The sequence below is a fragment of the Pyxicephalus adspersus genome, chromosome 1 (assembly GCF_032062135.1).
Source record: "Pyxicephalus adspersus chromosome 1, UCB_Pads_2.0, whole genome shotgun sequence".
NCBI classification, from domain to species: Eukaryota; Metazoa; Chordata; class Amphibia; order Anura; family Pyxicephalidae; genus Pyxicephalus; species Pyxicephalus adspersus.
This window is the reverse complement of record NC_092858.1, coordinates 99,102,333-99,127,298: the sequence shown is the minus strand read 5'-3', so window position 1 is coordinate 99,127,298 and position 24,966 is coordinate 99,102,333. Positions and strand designations below refer to the sequence as shown.

Here is a 24,966-nt window from a genome sequence, read left to right as displayed (position 1 = left end):
ATTGTGTACTATGCAATTCAACCACGCAATTAGGTAAAACCTAAGAAACTCCGTTCTTGGAAAAGAAACTTCTGCAGGTATGAAGTGTTGGCACTTTCAAGACTATATTCGTAAAGTGGAACAAAAACAAAAAAATTACACTTGCCTTCCTTCTTGTGATCTGGTCTTGTGTCATCCTGGAGTTTCTCTTCGTCCCGGCGCAAGGGCGGTGCTGCACGCTTTTTTTTTTTTTTTTTTTAAAAAGGGTGTTGCACTTAAAAAAACATTTTTTCTTCATTTAGAAGGATTGTTTACTCTTCTATGTAAAGTAAAAATGTTGGGTTTAGGTATGCTTGCTACATCCAGACATACAAATTTTTGCTGGGCCATTTGCAGTTGGCTGAAAGGGGTATCTCTTCAAGTAGGAACGCTGGTGTACTCTTTTCCAAGTACAAAAATATATAATTTTTGATTGACATAAAAACGTATATTTCCACTGTTGGCTCAGCAATTGGGGTTTGTGTGAATCTAAAGGTAGGTATTTTTTCATTCTGGAATTTAGGATTTTAGGCACTATCAGGTCTGTTAATGTAAACTTTTACTGAATGTCAGGTAGTTAGCAAATGCTGTGCCTCCATAATTCTTGGAAGAATGCCTCTAGCCTGGTATCATGAATTTTGTTTTGCCATTTTTTAAAAACTTTTAAGACAATGCAGAGTGGTACTACAACAAATATACATATATATGAAAAGAAAAAAAGATACAAAAAAAATTGTACTGCAAGTTCTATGTGTGAAATAACTAGAGGCTTAATTTCATGGCAGCCTCAGGAACGAGATTTGTGCAGCCCTTGACTAAAAGATTCCAAAGTTGGAACTGAAGCTTTCTATGATAAAAATGTGTGCTACTGCATTTAAAAAGTAGACGAGAAACTTGAGAAACATAAAAAAACATAAAGAAACATGAAACATAAAAAAACTGATGAACTCGCCTTTCCTACATTCATTTATATATTTTTACCATATAGCATCACAAATAATCCTGGAAATTTTGCTTTAATTTCAATCACTGGGTCATTACCACACTACCTTAAAAGGCTGTTGTCCCCTAAATCTTAGCTCGGTACTACAGTGTCCCTAAAATATGACATATTTCATTCACATTGTAGCTGAACTTTCTCTGAACATTGTGATAGTTCATACTGGAATTTCTAGATTCCATTTAGAAGAGAATATACATATAGCTACATATAACTTATGGCTGGCAATCTGCATTCAGTAAACTGAAATTTAGCAGCTATAGGCTACACTCCTTTGCCTCTATATTTCTTATTATTTATTGGATAAGAGTATCTAAAATCAATACAAACATTTGATCTGCAAATCTGAAAGTGTAATATTTTTAACCTTGTTCCCTGTATCAATGTTTCTTTGGACAACGGTCTTTTGGCCACTCCACTAACATCATCATCAAGTTTTTCCTGTTTTTATCTGACTGCATGTTGTCCTAATAATGATCTCACCCCACTGGGGGGGGGGGGGGGGGGTAGAAAAACAGAGAACCTGACTTGAATGATGCTGGCTTTCTCTCTACGTGGAAGACTCTGGAGATCTGGTGGCAGAAAAGAATCCTTGTGAATTATAGGGGGATATTACAGCAATTGTTCTTATTGTCTGTTAGGTTTTTTAGAGTTTCCACCATTGATTTTACTAGACCACTAAGCATACTCAAAAATGCAGCCTTAGTGGTTAAGGACAGTGGTTTTCATTTTTTTCTAATGGTTTTGCTATCCAGCTATAAAAATCAGCAACCAGGTACAACATTACATTTAGAAATGCAAAGAAGGTATGCAAGTAATTCATCAAAATAGTTCATCTGAACCTGTACTTTACCTATATACACATATATAGAAAGAAAAATGTCTAACATGAGACAGCATTGAATTACATGGTCATATTTTAGCCACTGTCCAATTACATTTACATGTCCTGTGTGGTGGACTTGGCAGTTATATTTTAGGTCTCATTTCTGTAAATTAGTAAGTGATATTTACAGTAAACAGTACTGCTAGTTGATAGAAGATTGATGCTATGAAAGCAGAGTAAAGCAAAGTTAAACCCTATGTCTTTATATTGTTGGCATACAGGTATACATTGGTAATAATTCACCTATAATTACAGTTGATGGCACACCTTTCTTCTGTTGGACATCTATGCCAGGATCTGTGGTCATTATTTTTGACCTAACTGACAGGTGTATGCAGTACATGTTGAGGGAAACTTTTTCTCCATAGTAATAATTTGTGAACAGATGTAGAAAACAGGACATTTCACATAGTTTGCTTTATTAGGCTGTCTATGGTCAGCCTCACTAACACAGACTTATCCATAAATATATTCTACATCATTTTGATTAATTTGTGTAATTAAACACCTAGTTTAAACTTTAAATTTCTTGCTTCATAAAATTATATGTTGATAGTACATATTGTCCTTTATTACATTTGGCCTTCAATCTTACTGCTCATCCTCAGAAAACTGTGACCCTACTCTTTATTTTTAAGCTGTGTGACAGATAGTGTTCATATTGGTGATTCATCATGTTTTTATGAAAATTGCTGAGATTTTAGCCTTTTTCTTTCATTCCTATAATATCAGAATGTCACAGCATTCTTCTTCACTTTTGTATATAGCAGTTCAAAGGCTACATATCAATTTCCATTATTCTGAGGACGTTTTGTGTATTGTCTTTGTAGTTCAATTATGATCATCTCATATTAGTGGGTTTTACTAGTTTCTTCCCTTATGTCAGTGTTAAAGTTGCCAATCAGCAAGATACATGTTTGTTTAATGGTACACTATGTCCCACTAACCTTCTGTCTTTGATGTTCTTTACATAACTATAATTCTTATCTTAAATGACAATGTGGATAGCACTGTAAGCAAAAGCTCTGGCTACAGTTAACTGCAAAGCTCAAAAGGAGTAAACATAAAAAAAAAGTACATTATTTGCATATTTTTTATAATATGTATGTTTGGTTAAAGCTTATGGTGTAAAAAGACATTCACCAGGTGTCAAAGGTAAAAAAAAATATTGTATCATAAATCTATAATTCTGAAATGTATTATATGTGTAAATGATTTGTATATATCTGCTTTTTTTTTACAATACATTAGTATTCACTTTCTGACTATCACTTTTGATTTGTGTAAAAGATTTGTATATCTTAGAAAGCCACTTTCAAAGAAACACTTTCAATGCTTTGGAAACAGCTAAATATACCAAATCAACTTTTGTATGCAATACAGTATAAAGACTTTACTTCGGAATTTATTAGGAATATAATAATAGGAATATAATACATTTCTTTTCAACCTCTTTGTGTCTATAATCTTAACTATACTTAATTATAAGAGTTATTATAATAAATCTTAACTATATGTAATTTGCTTACTTTAGGACATGTATTCACCCAGTTTTTTTGGCTGCTTGAACCCAACAAAATTGTCTTGTAATGAGTTATGGCCAATAGACCAGTTGCATTCGGTCCCCCAGTCCTACTTCCAAATGTTAGTAGTGCCCCATCTATCTTTAGTATAATCCATAGATTTAAAAAATGTTTATGTTAATATATTGATGTGCAATGACTATGCTCATTAAAAAGTTTAACATATACTTTTACTAGGGCGAAAGGTAAAATATGAGCAATCAGCAACTTGCTGTGCAAAAATGCCCTATTTATCTTTCTGCAGGTACCACCAGATGAATGGGGGGGATACCCAGTACCTGGAAAAGAAGGAGAAATACCCTGCCGAAGAATGAGAAGTGGCAGCTACATCAAAGCCATGGGGGATGATGACAGTGGAGACTCTGATACCAGCACCAAAATGTCACCCAAAGGTGCTAGCCGGCGTGAAAGATACCGCAGGTCTTCAAGTGTTGACCATCCCAGAACCAAGTAGGAAGCTCTTCTTAATCATGTTCACACTGTCATTTTTCTGATAGTTACACTGACAACATCTAGAACCCATTACTACAGGAGTGGAATTAAAAGTGTGCTGTTTTATTTTTCTTTTTTTGCTATTTTTAGGATTCTGCAGTTATATTTCATTACTTCTTTATCATAACTCCAAAAATATTTTTAGGATAATCTAGGGTTATGGGTTTATGGGGTTATGGTTAGGGTTTAGGATAATCTAGGGTTAATGCAGGCATTATTATTTATAATGCATGCATTCTAAGTTGATTTTTTTATTTAGAAAAGAGGAGCACTCATTCTTCTGATTTCAGCCCAGAACACAGAGACAGGCTGCTTGCCCAGTGACAGAGGTGCACCAAGTGAGATGCCCCCACCATGCTGATCGTCAACACTAGACAGATGCCTTAGAAGGAGACCTAACACAATGGACTTCACCAGCCTAATGCCAGGCTCCTATACAACCAGCAACCCATGAAGGTTGTGAATGCATTATGTGCAACTTGTGGGGATGGATTATTACTGCCTTATATAAACAAAAAATGTCCCTTAGACTCTTTGTCCCTCTTTGTCAAATGCAAAGTAAATTTAGATCCTTTTTTAATTCTTATTGCAAATAAAGTCACACTCCATGACTCTTGTTCATCAGTTTTTTGTATAAAGTGTTAATCCTAATTTTTTGTCTTAATCCATACCATGTATGGTGTTTTATTCTATAAAAAGGCCTTTTTTTAAATTACTTCTTATGAAGCAAATCTATCCATTCACTTATTAACATTTAGGTAATAACCTGGATCCCACTAGAGAAGTATTATAATAACTAAACGTGGGATTCTGGGAGAATTATATGCTACAGTTACCACGCTGTAATTCTTAAAATACAAGTCAGTTTTATTGGAAAACACAGTGCAGTATTAGGATTATCTACTTATCACACAATCGTTTTATCCAACTGCATTGCAGTTTTTTACCTGTCTGTATAGACTGTTAGGTGGAAGGGTCTATTTTTAATATCATTTTAAGTATTGATTTAGTGCATAATTAAGAAAAGGGGCAACCGCATTATCCTTTAGTTAAAAAAAATCTCCAAATGTAGAGGATTTTTGGTATTAGTCAAGTTTTGTATTGGCTATAGGAAAAAGATTCTGAATATTGTACACAGCAAAAGAAATACATTTTTTGTGTATTTAATTATTTTGTTATATTTCAATTTCAATATCAGATTGAAATAAATAAGATTTTAAACAACATTACAGTAAAAAAATGTTGTGAAGCAGTTATTTGTATTTTAATATTGAGTTTTCTTTAACTCCTTTATTTGCTTTCTAGAACAAATTAGTCTTTACTTGAGTGGTTTGTACCTCATAGCCTAAACTATTGCTTTTTTATTCCTTTTTTGTTTTTTTAATTTTAAATTAAAAAGAGAAGTTGCAGGAAAGGTGATTTTGCTCTTTGTGAATGGGTAATGGATCCAAATGACTAATAACAAGTTAATTAGTGGCAGTGCCAAGTTGCACATACCTTCCAGGGTGACTGGTGGTATAGACCAATACTTTTGTTTTTTTAAGCGAAGCTCCAAGATTTACGTCAACTTTCTTTAATTAGCTGCCCAGTAAAGTAGTACAGAAGGCTTGTTACAGCATGGAAGGTGAACAGAACTAATAGAACTTTTTGTGCAAACAAATGTACCTGCACTTTTTTTTCCACCACTTAACTCCACAGTGTGCATTGCATTTATATCTATGTGCCATGGTACACTGAAGGCCATGTGCATTTATTTACACTGTAACACTTGTAGCAGTAATGCATCACACATACACAAAGCATGTATGTGTTTCTTTTTAATATACTAGCGTTTCACAAGTGGAGTTTTCCTCTAATAAACATGAAAAAGATGTCTACTTCAGTCACTCAATTGTATGTACCCCAATGTACTCAGTGTACCCCAGAATTATTTTTCCTTTTCTTAATACCCTTCCTTTATTTTTTATCATTAACTTTCCAAATCTTTCTAAATCTACTGATACAACACATGTTTTTTGGAACTGGTTGGTGAAAATAGTTCAAAAATTATATGCTCGGATATAGATCATTTTTAGGAAAAACTTTTTTTGTTTATGGTGATGCTACTTTAAACTATAGTAAGATTTGAAAGTTTATGTGAAAAGAATCTAGTTTCCCTTGTTTATAGATGTGGCAATCTGTAGATGTGTCCTGTAATACATGAATAGTCTTGTAATAAATTACACAATTCAGACAATGGTCATTAAACAATTTATGAAGTAACATTCACACCAAAGTATTTTCCCTTTAGGTCCACCAATAGCACTTGCATGTCAGGTGTAATAACATCTAGGAGCACATGCATAGACTGAAAGAGTTCTTGTAAGGCAATTTAGTTCCCCCCAAAGGACAGATTTGAAGGGCATATAGAAAAATGATCATTTTAAAAATTAAATTTCAATTTTCAAGTGAAATTTATAGTAAGTTTCAATACAGTAAGCCAGGAAGAAAATGCTGCTATACATAACTTTTTTCCATGAGGTTTTGTTGACACCTTAAAACACACCATCCCTAACTTTACTGGTGGCTTTTAATGTAAACCTATGCTTTCTGAAAGATCACAACAAATACTATAGAAACTAATAACAATTGAATTTAGATTTCAATAGCTTTGAAAAAAATGCATTTATTCACAATACTTTTGCATACAGAAATGAATGAGGATGTAAAGTGCATTTACTGTTTGCTCAGAATATGTATTTTAATGTGCATGATCTGAGCACAGATTCTTTACTATGAATTGCAAAGTAGTTGTTTTTCATAATGGAAGGCTCCTCTGTTAACTTTTTAAGTGTTAATTATTTAGCCATGTCCCCTTTTGTTTAAAACTGTTTAAATTGAGGTGTTCTTTAAGCATTAGCAAAGATAACAGGATGCTTAATAAGTGTGGTTTTGCAGCTGCAAGCAGCAAATATTTGTCACATGTTACTGGCTGAGTGTCGCTTTTCTCTAGAAAACTGAATGCAAAGCTCTTTCTGCCCTTGTTTCTAATATTTAATGCTTCCCAAAGCCCAAACTGATTTTACCACTTTTCTAAGTGTATTGCATTTACTGGAAAGTAATGATATACATACATAAATACTGAAATATCTCCCTTAGACCTTTTTCTTACTAGACGGTGAGTCTTTTTCCCTAAACATATTTTTTCAGTCTATTGCAATCTAGCTGGGTGGTAACCTAATCCAATACTATGTATTTTTTACCTTTATTTAATACTTACACATGTGTGGTCTGTGCTAGTTCTGGCAAATCTGTAATTCTGTACTCTCACACACAGAATCTGATAGATTGTGTAGCTTTGACCTGATTAAATTCATTTAATATGATATTAAAGCAAATTAAGAATATTGAGGCAATTATTAAAGACTTATTAAAGTGTAGAGGGAGTTTAGGAACTGTTCAGCATAAAATGATATGTCATAGCTAAATTACAAAATGATTTTGATCAGTGACTTTTAAAAAAGGTGTCTCTTTATTGAAAATAATTTAGCTGTCCGGGTATTAGGTGACAGTGGTTCAGATTTTCTTCTGGTTTTGGCCTCCTTTTTTAGATGCTTACTCCTTAATGCATAGTATGTTGCATAAAGGATGTCAGTATAGACTGGCAATGTATGGCAATGGCCCAAAAATCTTATGAGATCTTTTTGATACTGCACTACAACTTGCATTTGCATTCATTGTGTTGTGCTGTAGTACAAGTTTCTTGTCTGGTAATGTAACAAATATAATAGGGTGCCATTTAAAATTAATAGCACTACAAAGCAATGTGGTTTACCATTTGTATTTTAATTAGCACAGTCCAAAGTTCAGAAAACTAACTGCTAAGTGCAGTAATGCAGACTGACCCCTGAGATTTCTCTTTTTTGAAAGTCAAAGGTATAACACAGATTTTAATTAGTTACTGGGGGAATTGCAGTTTGCTGCTTTCTCCACTGTTTTTACTTTTATATTAGGCACTCCACATTGTATAGGTTTTCTGTACATGATAACACTTAAATGTTGAGTTTTTGTTTATTGTTTCTTGTATTAGCTCCCTTTTCTCATCACTCTTCACTAGGTTTCCATGTAAGCGATATTCTGACTCATGTCTCTGTAACTGTCCCAGCTGCTGCACTCCACCTAAAATTCATCAAAAGGGACACGGCTATGGTCTCTCCATCACGGGTCAAGTAAGTATAGGAACTGCATGGTTTCTAGTAGGAATGATGCTTGAAGATGGATGGAATGCTGGTGGGATGCATGTCCACCCTATATTTGTTTGCATTATGCATATTTGCTGTTATGTATGGAATGCACATATGCAGATGAGTGATTCAACAAAACCTATGGATGCCTCATGATTTGTTTGGGATGTGTATGATGTTGAATCTGTATAACCACATGGTGAAATAATTTTTTTTTCAATGCTCAGTCTCATGATTTAGCATTAAAATATAATGTGATAAAATTTCATGTAAACATACTTGTATTATGAATATAAATAATGGTTTATCTTAGTCCTGGAATTTCCTTGTTAACTATGAACACATGAATATAGGGTTATACCTATTTAGGGTCAAAAAATCTCTAATAAATTCTGTAAAACATTATTTTTTTTGCAATATTGGTATATGTGGATGGTAGTTTTTTAAATAACAGTTTGCCTTTAGGTCACTGCATGACAGGGGCTAGGTTAAGACATGTGGGTTATTTGGGGTATAATGTATTAAATATATATATATATAATTGTTGGGGTATGATTAATGATTTCATACCAGCAAATACCAGATTACAAAACCTAAAAAGCAACATAGCAATTTCAATTAACTCTTGCTTGGGATAAGAAAGAGGGACCTTTTTATAAAAGATAGGGTAGTATATATTAGGTTAAGTGAAAAGAGGGACGATTAGAAAGAAATGAAACTAATTTGGTTTGGTAAGGTACAGTTGAGAGTTATGCTTCATGCTTGTTTTTGTGATGTCAGCTTTTCTGCACGTCACAGATTTTCACTTGGATTAATCTCAAGGCTTTGAAGTGAGCATTATAAATATAAAATTTAGAGCCAATTATTGTTGATTCAGTGCTTTTTTTTGGATTTCTTTTGGTAAACAGAACAGCTGTGATGTGAGTTTTGGTGGGTGTACTGTATATGCACTGTGTATGTAGTTTAAGCCAGTAAGGCTGTATATGTTTTCTATAGAACAGTGGTTTCACCTTTGGTAATCTTCCACTACTGACAGACTGTGGCCTTGGAATACATACATGCAGGAGCAACTGGGTTCAATTTTGAACATTTATAAACTGGCTAATTGTTGGCTGATGGAAGGTCATCTTTATAAATAAAATTTGAAGTACAGGTTGACATTCAAAAATCCAGCAACCTGGGGACCTGAGGAATGTTGGATTTTAGAAAATTCCTCCACACACAGACCAGTCTTCCTCTCGCAGAACCCGCAGGCATCTGGCAGAGTTCGAGGGAGCAGGCAGCAGGCCTTTGCAACATGTATTTAGTTTAGCAAGCAAGACTTAACAGCTGTTTCTGCAGAACAACACCATGAAAACATTAGTGGCCAAACAGTGTACTTCAGTTCCTGTATTGGAAATGCGATCTGAAGTTCATGCCGAGAAACTGAAGAACCCGGATTATCGATGGCTGCATTTTCGATGGTCAATCTGTATTAGATCATTCCGGACAAATGCAAGCAAACAATTTGCCAGTCCCTTAGTTGAACATAGAAATAGAAATTTAAAGATTAGAGCAACATGCTCATATCCCTAATTTGTGGGACTTTTTCTGATGGCTTTTCCAACAATTAAACAAACGTATCATAAAATGTCATATCGATAAAATACATGGGTATAGTAAACAATTGTGTATCAAATACTATTTCTCCCCAACAACTTAAGTATAAACCAAAAAAAACCCAAATACAGAAAAGATCCTCCATAATAGCAACAACAGATTGTGGGGGGTCAATAATTGACGCATTTTGCAGTAAGAAGTGCTTCATCATGTTTGGTACAATTCAGTCATATATCCAAGATAGGATTGGCAGAGAACATTTTTGAAGATGGCAGGTGTAAATAATGATAAAATACTATCTATCAATCGAGCATAGGAAGAGTTCAATATCAGGCTGACAATGTTAACACAATTTTATTGAAGGCAAATTAATTCATCATTTGGGAAGGAGTTCCTAGTAGTATCCTGAAGCCTACCATGTTCACTCCCATGCTGCCAAATTGTTACTGTCATCTTGATATATCATTTTGAGGCCTTTACTGGCTTCAACAACTGTTTGTGAAAGATGCCTTTTAACCTTTGGTAAGGTCCTTTCTCACTTTAAAAAAAAAATACAGGTTGACATTAAAACATTTTCAGAAATTCCTGGTTTTTGAAGGTTATATGTGCTGTATATATTACAATGAAATAACACTAAATGAAATGACACTAGATGAAAAGCAAATGACATTTTAATGTTCACCATCATTAATATTATCATGTATCGCTCTTACATTTTTTAGCATTTCTACTTTCTCTGCGATCGACACAATATTTACATTTTACACCTCTTTTCGCTGAATCCATAATGCATACAGCAGAAAATAAATGAGAAGGAAAGCACCCATGCAATAAAGAACTAACAGCTGATTCTGGAGTATAGCCCCATCAAATCATAAACGGCGCCTCCAGAAAACAGTGTAAAATTGAAAATGTGCTCCGAAATCCATACCAGAAAACTGAAGGAACCTGATTATCGATGGCTGGATTTTTGAATGTCAACCTGTATTTTATTAAAGTACAGCTAATGCAAATTAATATCTGTTCCTATCAAAAACTAGGTTAAACACTTGAATTAGTTGTAATGCCTAACTTGCTTACTTGAATACCTGACTCTAATTACCCTTTTCAGTGTCAGTATCCTAGAGAACCTACACTTTTTTTAATGGATTTGATTTGTATAATAAATACATGGATTTGAAACATGGAACATGTTGTTTGTTAAATACTGTGTTTATTATTATCACAAATGAAAGCCACATCATAATTTAGGAGCAATTCAAGCAGAAAAATAAATGATTCCTAAGAAAACATTTTTTCTCACATCTGCAGATTTTAATTTAGGATTTATTTTGAGTACAATATTCAATAAAATAATGCTTTATTCGTAGTTAAAGACTAATATAATATTAATAATAAAAAATATAATAATTTAGAATATGGGTTGTATAATTATAGATAATGTCTACTTTAACTTTTACTAACCAGGAAACCCTCCGTTCTGCCCCATATTAAATTGAAATGTTTTACTTACTCTATTAACTAATTCAACATTTCTTAACTTACCTAACCTTCCACTGAAAGAAGCAGAAACATCAGAGGACCATGTTTGACATTAGCTTTTTCAGTTTTTTTCTTGAAAAAAGTTTATTGTGAATACCTTACATCAATCTTTGCTGTGTCAAAGCAACAAGTTCATGTTAATGCTAGTCCCTCGCTGCTGCATCTCAACTATGTCCCATTTTCCTGGAAATGAAATGTGACTTCCTCATAAATGGGAATATGCAATGAAATATTTTTAGTTGCATGTGCCATTTCTAGTTATTGGCCACTTAGTTAGCTCCTTTACATGAGAGTTCCCAACTCTGAGTCCTAAGTGTCAACTTGGAGGTAATATGGCTTGTTATCCTTGTTCTGGGTAAGGTAGGATGGAACAGCAGGGGTAACAAGGTATAGCAAAAGCAGGTACAGGGGTCATCCTTACAAAGAACTTGTTCATGTGCCCCTGAGCAAATCGCAGTTTTTACTCGGGGGGGGGGGGGGGTTAAATTTTTAACTATATGTATTTGTAAATTAACCATTATTAACCATTACTATAGAGCAAATATAACTGAACAAAAATGTGTGAATTAATGGGCAAAGAATCTATAAATACATTTTTGGCCTTCACCTAGTCAAAGCACAAAGCTTAAATTTTCATATGCTTTTTTCAATTCACTTGTGTACGCAGAGCTCAGTCCTCAAAAAGACTGCTAAAAAGAATAAGAGCACATTTATGTGTCATTTACATGACTACTACCACTGAGGTAGCTATTTGTGGATCTGCCAGAGAAATGTTGCCATTTGTTTTAAAGGTTAGGAATTAAAATTTTTTTCTATTTTAGTTTATGAGACATTTAAATACTAACTAATGTATGTATTTATGTTTTTACCAATTTCATCCAATGCAACTGAAAATACCAACACTCCTCCAGTCAATATTTCAAACTTTTTCATAATTTTTGCCACCTGTGTAAGGCTACAGTGATTTCCTAACACCCAGACACATTGCAGAGGCTGTGCAGAGGCTAGAATTGAACCAGGCCTGTCACTGCACAGTTATATTTCTGTTGATCTGAGTGTTAATAAAAGCCTCACACTTTCCTGACCCCAGTGTTACCATTACTTGTTAAAGAATATTTTAATTGTCCCAAGCTAAAAAAAAAAAAACTGGGTTTAGTTTGTGAATTAGGGTAAGTTTTTTCATTTCAAGGTCTATGCCAGAGGTAGGCAAACTCCGGCCTTTAGGCCGGATACGGCCTAGCCAGTATTACAGTCCGGCCGCCTAACGCCCCCCTGGTTACTTATTGTTGGATCCGGCAATTGAATTGTCTCTACATCCTATGCCTAAAGAGCAGAAGCAATGCGCACTACCAGTCTCCGGAAGGTTGACCTTGAACCTCGTGTCTTCAACTCCGAATGGACTGACAAATTATTCTTCGTCCAACACGACAAAAAGGGGCATTTCGATGGCAAGCACGCGCACATGTACAGAGATTTTTATTGACTTCTACCGTCAGCTGCCACATGCTCAGTTTCATGTTGTTAGCCTGTGCCAAGCGTGTGATCGCAATGTTTCGCAGCACTTAATCGTGCAAGCAGCTGTTCTCCAAGATGAAGTTTTGTAAGAACAAGCTGCGCTCTTAAGAAATTTATTCCAGGTTTGCTGTATCACCCAGCTTCACTGATGAAAGTGTATCACCTTCAGTCCTGGAAAGCTTTAATAAATCAGTCCCGTTAAATTGACATTTGTGCATTTGTTCTCTTAATCTAAGTTAACATAAAGCATAAACATAAATGTTTGTGGATAAATGTGAATAAAAACACATACTTTCATAAACAACACTCCATATCCATATAGGTGCTATTATTACCAATTTCTTGGGGAGTGTTCTGATAGAAACTGTTCAATTAAAATCTCAGATTTTTTTGGCCTGGTGTTCTCTTTCCTATTTACCTGTGTGGTCTCATCATGGTAAGATCAAAAAATCTCCACAGAAGGGTTGTGGATGCTCATTACAGTTTTAAAAACAGTTGTAAAACAACAGTTTTAAATAAATGAAATGAAACAAATTATAATGTGTCCAGAACTGACTGACTATTAAAAGACCAAATGCTGATGGATTGATGATAAAAAGTCTCCAAGATTTCCAAGAATTCCAAAAATTATTTTGTGGGATCTGCAGGTAGGTATTTCATGCAACAAGTCTATAGACATATTTAAAGCAAACTAAAAGCAACATTTTAGGAGAAGAACCATTTTCCAACCTTAAAGCAAAATGATTATGTGCTGCTTCAAGGTCTATGCAGTTTGCTGTCATCAAGTCAACTATAAACTCTTCATTAAATCATAGTGTGCTTAATGAGAATGCAAGGCCATCAGTCCAGAAGTTGACATGGAAATAAATCATTAAACCATTCAATCATTCATATGTTTTGGAATATTAAATCATTCAACACTCCTACGCACACTAGCAAATCCCCCACGGAGTGGTTAAAAAGTAGAAACAGAGTTTTTGAATGGTCTGTTCAAATCCTGATTTTAATATTGAAATATTGAATTGGACACTGGCTGTTCATGGATGAAAACCCACAAATTTTAGCCTAAAATATTTTTTCATTTATGATAGTGTTGAAAAAGAACCACTAACACTTACTGACTGTGATTGGCACCATTAGATTGTTTGTCCTTACTGCTCTTGTGGGGTATCAGAGGAATAGGAAGGCTCAAGAAGGAAAGCTCTTTAATCATGTTGACAAAAAAAACACCTTTTGTAGTCCTGATGAAGAAATGATCATGATGGTAAAAATTTGACAAAGTGATAAACTAAAAACCTGACAGATTCTGTTTTTTGCACATAAATTATCACTGAAAATGTAAACCACATCTGTATTCCTTTGGTAATTGCCAAAGTTACTTTGGTGTAACAGTTGTTGTTTCTGTTTAGTATACATAGGATTGTGGGTTTGCGTCTGAAGGATATAAAATGTTAACCTTTCTAAAAATGTCATAATTTGGTATCTTATCATTGCTGTCCTGCATGCACTAGCCTTTGTCATACATATATGATTAGAGAGGGCACAGAAAATGTTGGCCCCTTATAAATTAATAATATTAATTTCAGTATGTTCAGAACATGAGAAATGTTGACTATTACTAAGAACATTTTAATAAATATTAATTTAAAAAAAACACCAAATTACTTAGGTTACATTGTCAAGCTAAAACATCTCTGCCCAATCTTAAATCCTCAACCATTGACATACGAGACAATACACCTTACCATTACATCAGAAGAAATCACTAATGGGAAAAAAAACAAAAAAGGCAAATAACTGAAAGGAAAGCCAAGAGACAGTCCATTACCTTGATGATGCTTAAAGTCGATCAAAAAGGAAATGAGGTGGGCTCAAGATACGTGTTGCAGTTTCTAAAACTTTTGTGTGGAAGGCAACATTAGCAGGATTAGGGACCTCACATACCAGGAGAACACTCTGAAAGTTTGAAAGAAGAAAGGTAAGTATGGAAGTAAACTTTGCTGCGACAATGGGAGCTCAGTGATTGGAGAGGAGCTGGTCGTGTCTATGAGACATGCTCCTCCCAGCTTTTTTTTGCAACCTACCATTTAGAAAACTTCTGGCTTCAGAGTCTTGAAAGATAAGCACAATTTTAAATATATCACTTATTTATATTTGTTCTGTTCTTTTAAAAAATTTTATTTTAAAGCCACTCAGCGGCTGTATTACGGATAAATTGACCCAATAGTATTGCCCATAGCAATCACTCAAAATTCTTGTCTGTTTTTTTTAAAGGGTCTCCAAATGGACCATTATGGATGAGACAGTAGATCCAGATTAGAAGGATTTCTTGTTGCAATAAAGAAATCACACTGTTACCAGTTAAAGCACAGAATCTAAAACAAAGGAGTACTTAAAATTTATAGGCATAAACAATCACTCCTGTATAGGAGGGTTCAAGCCATTATCTAATTGTCACTAAGCAGATTGTCAAATAATCAATACTTGAAGGTCTATATAAGCATTTTAGTTCACAAACAGTTAATGATAAAGCATGTGTCTAACATTTTTGGCACAAAAGTGACTGTCTACCATTTTGGATTCTTTTTCAAGCTGGTTCTAACCGCAAGGGTCTCATATCAGGATTCAAGGCCATCCTGTGCTGGGTTTTCAGGGTCATCCCGATGACTGTTTCTGTTGCGGGTGTTGCTCTCTACAAACAAAGAATATAACTATTCTTAAACATTTATGCTTTATGGCATTCTTTTATAACTTACTTATAGCCCCCTAAATTTTTATCTCCAAAGTAAACATGTATTGGCAAGGCAAAGTAACAGCTTAACTTTACTGTTGTCCTCCTCAGTTGTTTTCTTTTGCTCAATAAATATTATGTTTGACTGACAGAAAACAAGACAAATACCTGGCATTAATACCCTCCTAATGAGGAGTAGGTGACCCATGATTGGCTGCTCAGGCTCTCGGATAAAGCTGGACAATGTTATGAGCCCTGTGTAAGCTCCAAGAGGGGCAAATACAGAGCTACTGTTCTAGCTTACCAGCCAAATGTAGTAGCAAGGGAAGAAAAGAAAGGTACGTACACGTACGGACAGACATTTGACCTGTTTCTTTGCAAAAGCAGAGCCTTACCTTTATTTATGCAGTGCACATCCTCTACAATGCTGTACAAAGTACACATTACCATAACCTCAAAGGATGTCAAAATCTAAAGCTCCATTACAGCAAACAGCCTTTGGGGCAAGCAAGTTAGCAATAACATGTTTTTGGGATTTGGGAGTAAATTCATGAAAGTGTGCCTGGGATCAATTTTAGCACTTCAAGGAAAGAGTGGTAGCCATTTAGCCTCAGCAATGACCACCACTCAGCTTTCATGTTGCCATAAATTGAATGTCTTGAAACATGCAGTAAAGCACCATGCAGCACACACATACCGTGTTTCCCCGATGATAAGGCAGGGCCATCAAATAAGACAGCCCCCCCTTTTTACAGAAAAATGTAAAATAAGGCCCCCCCCCCCGCAAATAAGCCACCCACCGATACCTGCGCTTATCCGAATCGGGTGGTACGGTGGGTGACTCCGTGTGGTTCCTCCGTCTGCCTCCATGGCTGTGTGCCGCGCCTCGTCATGAAGAGAAAGTGACAGGACTGCAGTGCGCGCACGTGACTCCGCCCAAGCAAACACAGGCAGCTTCCCTCATCCCTCCCTAACGGAGACTGCAGGAGTTTGTTCACGGCCAGAACATCCAAAAGTGAGACACAGACAGGTTTCTTTTGCTGTGAGCAATACCACTTACTGTATATAAGCTTTAGAATGGGACATTAAATGGTACAGTATATGATGAATTACAATGGGACATTTAATGGTACGGTATATTATTGATTACAGTAGAAGGGGACAATGAATGGATCAGATTAATCAGAAGGGGACAATGATTGGCACAGATTGATCAGAAGTGGGCATGAATGGCACATGAACAATAACTGTGTACTGTAGTCTTCTTCATGGGTAAATAAGGCATCCCCCTGAAAATAAGCCCTAGAGCATATTTTGGCCTTCCAAAAAAAATAAGACAGTGTCTTATCATCGGGGAAACAGGGTATTAGTGCCTTGTGGTGACATTCATTATGTTCTCATTTTCTTTTCTCCAGTCCTTCAATCCCTACCTTTGTATGTTTTGTGTTTATATTACTATTTATATATTTTCATTTGTTTTTCTGTGTTTTAGCATAATAGCAGTTTTAGTTTTCCTCAGGCAGCCAACTGTAAATTCTTCCTTTAGTGGTTTAATGCAAAATACGAGCACAGATGTCTAACTAGACAGTAAAAAATCGAGAAATGAAAGCATGTATGTCATTTAAAGTAATGATAACAATCTGTACTGCACCAGTTCAGTAAAGGTCTTCTTTGCTTTTCCTTCTGCATCTTCTTAAGGCTCTGTGACTGCGGCATGTATCATTAACTAACATTTTCACGCTTGCGGTTCTGCCCAGTTTGCCATACCACCATTTAACTGAATTTATAATGACTAAAACCCACTTGTTCATTTTAAAATTATGGATTAAACATTTTTTCAGTTCTAGTTTTAAGTTTATAGCACATGTTTTTTAATCTATACTGACATCCAGTCTAGCTTACACTGCAATCTGTTTGCATGAACATGCATGAAAAATAGGATTTTTACTTTAGTACATGCAGGTATGTATATCCCCTTTGAATTTGGTTAAGCTCTGCAGAAAATTTCATATATTTGCTGGTAGATACTATTTTGTACAAATTAATTTGTATTTTTGCGATTGTGTTTAAAAACACGTTTTCAGCTTTTAGTTTCACCTTCTTCATCTGTTTATGACATTATCTGATTATTTAAAGTAATTATAGATTTCACTGTATTCTTCTTTATATTGGATTATACATTTTTCTTTTCATACTAGCATTTCTGCACAGATTTAGTGCTGTGTAATGAGGAAAAATGTGAAGGTTTCCTAATCCTCCCTGGACTGGTTGTTAGAAAACACTAAACTCTGTATGCAATTAAAGCGATTTAATGCAAAAGCTGGTCATCATATTTAACATTTGTCGCAGAGTGCTTGTGCTGAGTGCAATTAAAAAAAAAAAAACCCTGGCCAAATGGAAGAGTATTGTTTTAAAGTAAACCTGTTCTAGGAAGAGAAATGTGTCATTGCTAAGAAAATTTTGTAAGACTTGCAGTCAACCTGGTTCAGCAGCTACATTTGGAACAAGTGGGGAGACTGGAAGGGCTGAATTAACTTTCACTTTATAATCTGCAAAATTGATCAGCCTTATAAGTACTGAAGGAAGAGGCAACCAGGCAACTTTGTTTTAGAAGGTCAGCAATGACAGTATTCATATTTCTCTCAATATTATTTGTTCAAAAATAGAAGCACTGCAAAAAATGAAATAATAATTAATGTAATACTAACTACTCCACCCAGTCCTGGCTGCCTGCCCTTCATCTTGTTCTAGCTTCCAAAACGTATGTACATTATATAACTTGCATGCTGCATGCCATGTTATGATCCTGCATAAAAGTTTGACTAAGAGTCAATGCAAACAGTACTTTTGGCTCCTATCACTAATGCATTTTACCATGTAATGGAGCCTGTTCATAGTGTGCATTAACTCGTAGTTGATAAAGTTTTATACAGGATCATGACATGGTATGTGGAATGTAGAATTGTTCAAAACATAGAAAGCTTCTGTTGAATACTCATGAAACTGAGTATTTTTTTTCTTTGTTCAGGTCCATTTCGCAATGACATGTAGAGGCATAGGTGTGACCACACATATTGGTTCTATTTTTCCAAATTATTCCACATACGGTTATTTTGGTTATGGTGATTTTGTATGATGCATGAGCAACCCATAACCAGTAGCATCCTGTTGATATAAACTTTTGAAAGTATTACATTTTTTCATGGGTACTATCAGCAATAACAGTTGCACCCAATGCCAGTTCTTCCTTGATTTTTGCCATAGGTTTATAGTGACAACGTTGCTACGTTTTTACTGTAACATCACAAGCTATGTCTAAAGTATTATGCTAGCATATGGGAAAAAAACACAACATGCATATTTTTGTCTTCATCTTCAGTGTTCTGGACGTCCCCTGATTTTAATATTAAAAAACTGACCTCAAGGTTTAAAATTAGGGATCAGGTGCTCATCTCCAGTGCACACCGCTCCACAGATTAAGGGGTGCCAGAATTCCATCTTCGGAACTGGAAGCTGTTTATTGCACATGCAGGCTTTGGAGCTTCTGGAATTCCCATAATTCCCAAACAATGGACTGGATATTTATTTGTCCTCTAACTAAGTGTATCAGCCTAAATATAAGACTTTTGGCAGGTTTATTTTACCTTGAAACCATTGTTGTGAAATGTGTAATATGCCGTTTGTTTAAATTTCCATCTGCAATACAGTGAAGGAAGGAGGAATTTGTATTGTATAGGACAAAATATATCTCATCATATCATATCATATTTTTCCAGATATGATTATAAACCCAGTAACCAGGAAAATAAGAAAACAGCTCTTAAAAGCCCTAATTTATTAAATGCTTTCCAAGACTGGAGTGGATAGACCATCATGGAAGAATCTCAATAAGTCAACAAACCTGGAATGGATTTCGTAAAAAGCATTTTTGCTTAGTTGACAAATGCCTTCAATGTCTGACCAACTCTATTCCTGGTTTGCTGGATCACACAGGTTTACTCATGATAGTCTATGTTCTCCAGTCTTGGAGAGCTTTAATAAATCAGGCCCATAGTGTACTTTCAGATCTCCATCTCATGTTTCTTTCAATATTCTACATTTCATAATCCTGCTACCCTATGCACATGTCATTCATGGTATCCTTTCCAAACAAGCGCCATTTTCTCGGCAATTAAAAAAAAAGGGTAAACACCTGCATTTTGGTTCTGCACTCTGTTCTGTTGCCTGTAAAACTGGTCTATGTGGACACAAGGGTAACTTAGGTTTTAAGAATCGCTTTGGTCCCAGATATATGTGTGAATTGTACAAGGGTTTTTTTTGCCTTCCTCTTGACCAACTATGCCCATAGAGCTTTATATCTGAGAAATGTTTATTCCCTAATGGTTGAACTTGATGGACTTATGTCTTTTTTCAACCTGACCTACTGTGTAACTATGTAATACTTACCTCCAACGTTTTACACTCAAAATTTGTGTGCATTTGTGCTATGCTGTTACTACTGAACACTCAGTGGTACTTTTTTTTTTGTTTGTAACTTCAAGGTGAACTTAAAAGGCCAGCCCTGTTTCAAGAAAGGGAATTTTGGTACTATCTATATTACCATGTGTATGACAATATTGCTCAAATGAAACTTTTTTTAACAAGCTTTTATCTATGTAGGCAAACAGATTGTGATCTTATTTTTTGACAGCAGTTGGTATTTAACAACTCAAGATTGTTAAAATTGGCAAAGGGGGAAAAAGCATAGCTTTATAATCCACGTTTTCTTTTGGCTATTGCCCTTCTTGCTGTGGCCTAATTGTATTTTCACTGTAGTCTTGTTTATTGTTCCAGTTTCCTATTGCCTTTCTTTAATGTTACATATTTCAGTAATATTGGATGTACAAAAATATGATTACATTACTACCTGAAGCATTTTTTACTTTTTTCATTTTCCTAAAACACAACTGTAAAGTCCTTGTTTGTGAGCCTATTAAGCAATCATTTTAGATATTATTTCTATGAATTGGAGCTAGATCATGGAATGATTTTCAACAGATCTAGTTACAGATGTTCTAACAATTAATCGTCTCCTTTAAAAAGTAAAATGTCTATTTATCTACAGTATTGTTCTATCATATCAGCATACTTTTTACAACAATAATTGTAAAATATTATCTGTCAACATAATACATTAGTAGGAAGCTGTGTTTGGCATTTCAAAGTTGTAGTAAACCATGAGAACCTGTGGTGATAACGATCTTCTTCAATCTCCAGATTAAGGGTGAGATAAACCACCAATCAGGAGCTACATGTGAATCCGTGTTCAGTGAAATGGAATCTCATGCCGTAGAAGCCTTGGATCTCCCTGGCTGTTTTCGAATGCGCAGTCACAGCTACCTCCGTGCCATCCAAGCTGGTTGCTCACAGGATGATGATTGCATCTCTGTCTTCTCCATGTCTGGCCCATCAGGACAAACTCTTGCCAGCAGCATCCTTAAGCCCAATACTTGTAAGTGTCCTTTACATACACCACTTGGTTATAATTATGAATTTGTAAACCTGCAGTACCATTTTCCTACACACCACAGTTTGCTTGCGTGTCATTGTTATGTTTTTTCAAAAATTGTGTTCAGTTTTCATTACTTATCTGTGTGTTTGTACCTAGTTATATCAAAATAATATTTTTTTAAACTATTCTATATCATATCTTGTCAGGCCTGTACGTTTGGTTAAAGAATATATAAAGTTACTATGACAGCATCTCATATTATGGATCTGAAAAACCTGAAAGGAAAGTACATGTGTTGTCTATGGCAAATAATTCCTTTTATAACTAGCGTTTGTGTTACTACTAGTAGTACCTCTGATGTGTTGCTGTGGGCAGTACAGATAATTCTATTTTTTTCCAGCAGATCATTTCCATCATTCTAGCCATCGTTTTTATCTAGTGCAAGTCTGTAAAATTCTGTGTTTGATTTGTTTGCCTCTGTTCTTTTGTTCACTGTTATCTCTTTATCTACACAATGAATTGCTGTATTTCTCACACAAACACATCACATAACTGTAATATAATGACACAACAAAATATACGCTTCAATGGTTGATGCCTTTAAAAAAAGTCCATAGTTGGGTTAGTTTACCTGTTATGTTACCTGCCGTAGTAGATCGAATATACAGTAACTAATAGAAATTGATTCTTTTTAAAAGGTCATTAGCTGCTTTTCATGAGTGCTAGTTTCTACTGTGTATAAAGGAATGTGATGCTTGTTACTGGTTACTACTAACAGGAATGATAGGCTACCTATAACTGCTTGTTAGCCAGAGATTTGTTTGATGGTTTTCTTCTTGATCTTGCTTTCCTGTTTATGTCTTGTCTTGTAAAAACTACTGTAGCATTGATAAAAGTTGGTGGTTAGCTTGGGAAAGAGCAAAACAAAACATGCACATTTCTCAATGTTTTATCTCTCTTAAAGACCCTGCAAATACAAAAAACACTCCTTAATGTGCAAGAAATGTACCCCTTATTTCCTGCTGACAACAGAAGGTATTTTTGATGATTAATTCAACCCACCTGAAAATTTTTATCTCTCTTGTTGGCTTTTTCTAAGATCTTTGCTGTTGAGTATTTTGGTTTTTACTTTTGGTCTGTTATAAGGTGGTCCTACTTTCCCTGAAGGGTTTTTAATGTGTCCTATATAATAAAAAGCAGGATATATTTCAACACTTTTCATGTTGGACAAGAATAGCGAATTCCATGTCCAGTTGACAAGACATATTGGCAGGATCTGGCGGGTAGTCAGTAGCTGACTTATTTCTCAGGCACTACCTAAAATTAGGACACAACTTTTGGGTGACCTGATAACCTGTTGTAAAAATTAATACAGATGCAATACAATTATATATATATATATATATATATATATATATATATATTTAGTTAAATATACACACATTAACCATTAACACATGTATGACATTTCTGACATATATGTATTCAGAATAATATCAGTGTGTTTACAAAAGTTAATAAAGCACAAAATCCTTAAATTAGCTTTTATTTCTATACATGCAAATGCATTGGGAACTTCACATTCTATTCCAAATCAAAACTTTTTTGTGCTATTCCTTTACAGAAAGTGAAGGAAAGGTGATGGTAAGGTGTTAAAAATAATAGCAGCGTGGAGTTCAATTAGTGAGGTTGTCCTTTCTGTGAAAACAGGTGTCAATTACAGCTCTTATTTAAGGGTGTTGTTCTCTGCATTTATCTCTGATAATCTGAGTACAATGGGTCTTTCCAGACATTGTTCAGAGGAATAGCGTACTTTGATTTAAAGTTGATTGGAGAAGGGAAAACATAAAGAAGTGCAGAAAATGATAGGCTGATAACATGATCTCAAAAGTTTTAAAATGGCAATCAAAACCTAAGAGACGTGGAAGAAACCAGGTAGAAGAACAGCCAAATGGCAACGACTCAACCAATGATCAGCTCCTGGAAGATCAAAGAATGTTAAAAGTGAGCACTGTTACAATTAAAAGATGCGTATATGAAGCCAAACTATCAGCAAAACGCCCCTGCAAAGTCCCAATGTTAAAAAAAGACGTGCTGAGGAAGTTACAGTTTGTGAAAGAACACATTCACTGGCCTAAAAAGAAATGGCACATTTTGTGGACTTATGAAAACAAGATTGTTCTTTTTGGGTCTAGAGGCTGCAGTTTGTCAGATGCCCAACCAAACACTGAATTCAACCCACAGTACACAGTGCAGACAGTGAAGAACAGTGGCAGATCATGATATGTGGATGTTTCTCATTGGACAGATTTATCCCATACCAGGGATCATGGATCAGTTTGTATTCATCAGTATACTTGAAGAGATCATGTTGCCTTATGCTGAACAGGAAATGCCCTTTAAATTGGTGTTTCAACAAGACAATGACCCCAAACACACAAGTAAATGAACAACGTCTTGGTTCCAGACGTTCCAGATTGATGATTTGGAGTGGTCAGCCCAATCCATGGACCTTAATCCGATAGAGAACTTGAGGGTGACATAAAAAATGCTGTTTCTGAGGAAAAACCAAGAAATACAGAAGAATTGTAGTCCAATCATCCTGGGCTGAAATACCCGTTGACAGGTCCCAGAACTTGGCTGACTCCATGCAACACAGATGTACAACTTTTCTCAGAAACAGTGGATATACAACTAAAGATTAATTCAGTGAAAGCAAAACTCCTAAACCTTTTTTCAGTTTATACAGTGAGTGCTTTAGTTTGTAATGAACAATGCAGACACTGAAAATATTTTCAACAGCCTAATATTCCATTTTCTTCACTTTTTGTAAAGGAATAACAGGAATGTGATCATTTGTTCTTCATGTTTTGATTTGGAATAGAATAGTGCAGTGTTCCTGATGCATTTGCATGTATGGAAATAAAACCTATTATAAGGGTTTTGAGCTTTTCTACTTTTTATGCACACTGCTATTATTCTGAACACAACTGTATGTGAACATTTTCTGATGTATAAGCACTAGGCACTTTTAAATAAATATTTTTAAATAAAATTCTAAGCACTTTTAAAGTGATTTTGTATTTATTCTGTTTAGTACAAGTGCTGCGCTTTACTGTATATGTAGTTTTATTGTATTAGGTTACCCCTGCATATATATATAACAGCTAATAGAAATCGTTTTTAGGTTAGTGATGGATCGTAGTAAAAAAAAGTTATTTTATAATATTGAAGAAAATGTGTACAAATTATAGGTCCTGAGCTAGAAATGATGTCATACAATCTTAATCTCAGAAATGACATCCTTTTAGACCTGTATTTAAAACTAAATACATCTGCCATTTACCATGTAAAATCTGTGGAATAATTTGAACTGCTATATGATGCTCAGACATAACACATAAAGTAAAATATGAATATCAATTCCATGTTATTTTGCTTATATACTTGTTTTTTTATATGATAGTGATATACACTTTGTTCTTATTATAAAGTATAAAATGGTTTTTCAGAGCAATGGCAAAGGATAACTGGTTTACCACTATATCACACACTGATACATGCAAACTGGTTCTTACATTAAATCCAATATACACAAATGATGAGTCCAGGGTTACAGTATAAATCGGAAGGTTTTTTATTCAGTTAGCTAAGAAATTCATGCAGTGTATATGTGCTGTACACTGCATGAACACATGCTAAGTGATTTATAAATCCACATTTTGGTGCTGCAAACTTGGTCTTGTTCCTTATATATCTATCTACAATATATTTGTAATTATTTTATAAGAGCAAACATCTGTAATGTAGCCAAGATATTGTATAATATGTATATTTTCTATTGAAAAATGATTTCTCATAATATTCACAATCCTTTATTTAAGTC

At 34.8% G+C, this 24,966-nt stretch overlaps 1 protein-coding gene across 1 annotated transcript in view; it reads left to right on the top strand.

Moving 5' to 3' along the window:
* Positions 1–24,966, top strand: part of DLGAP3 (DLG associated protein 3) — a 208,617-nt gene that overhangs the window by 129,675 nt on the left and 53,976 nt on the right. The window contains exons 4-6 of the mRNA XM_072409062.1: positions 3,732–3,937; positions 8,076–8,187; positions 20,846–21,080. Coding sequence (XP_072265163.1) covers positions 3,732–3,937; positions 8,076–8,187; positions 20,846–21,080 — 553 coding nt within the window. The remainder of the gene's footprint in view (positions 1–3,731; positions 3,938–8,075; positions 8,188–20,845; positions 21,081–24,966) is intronic.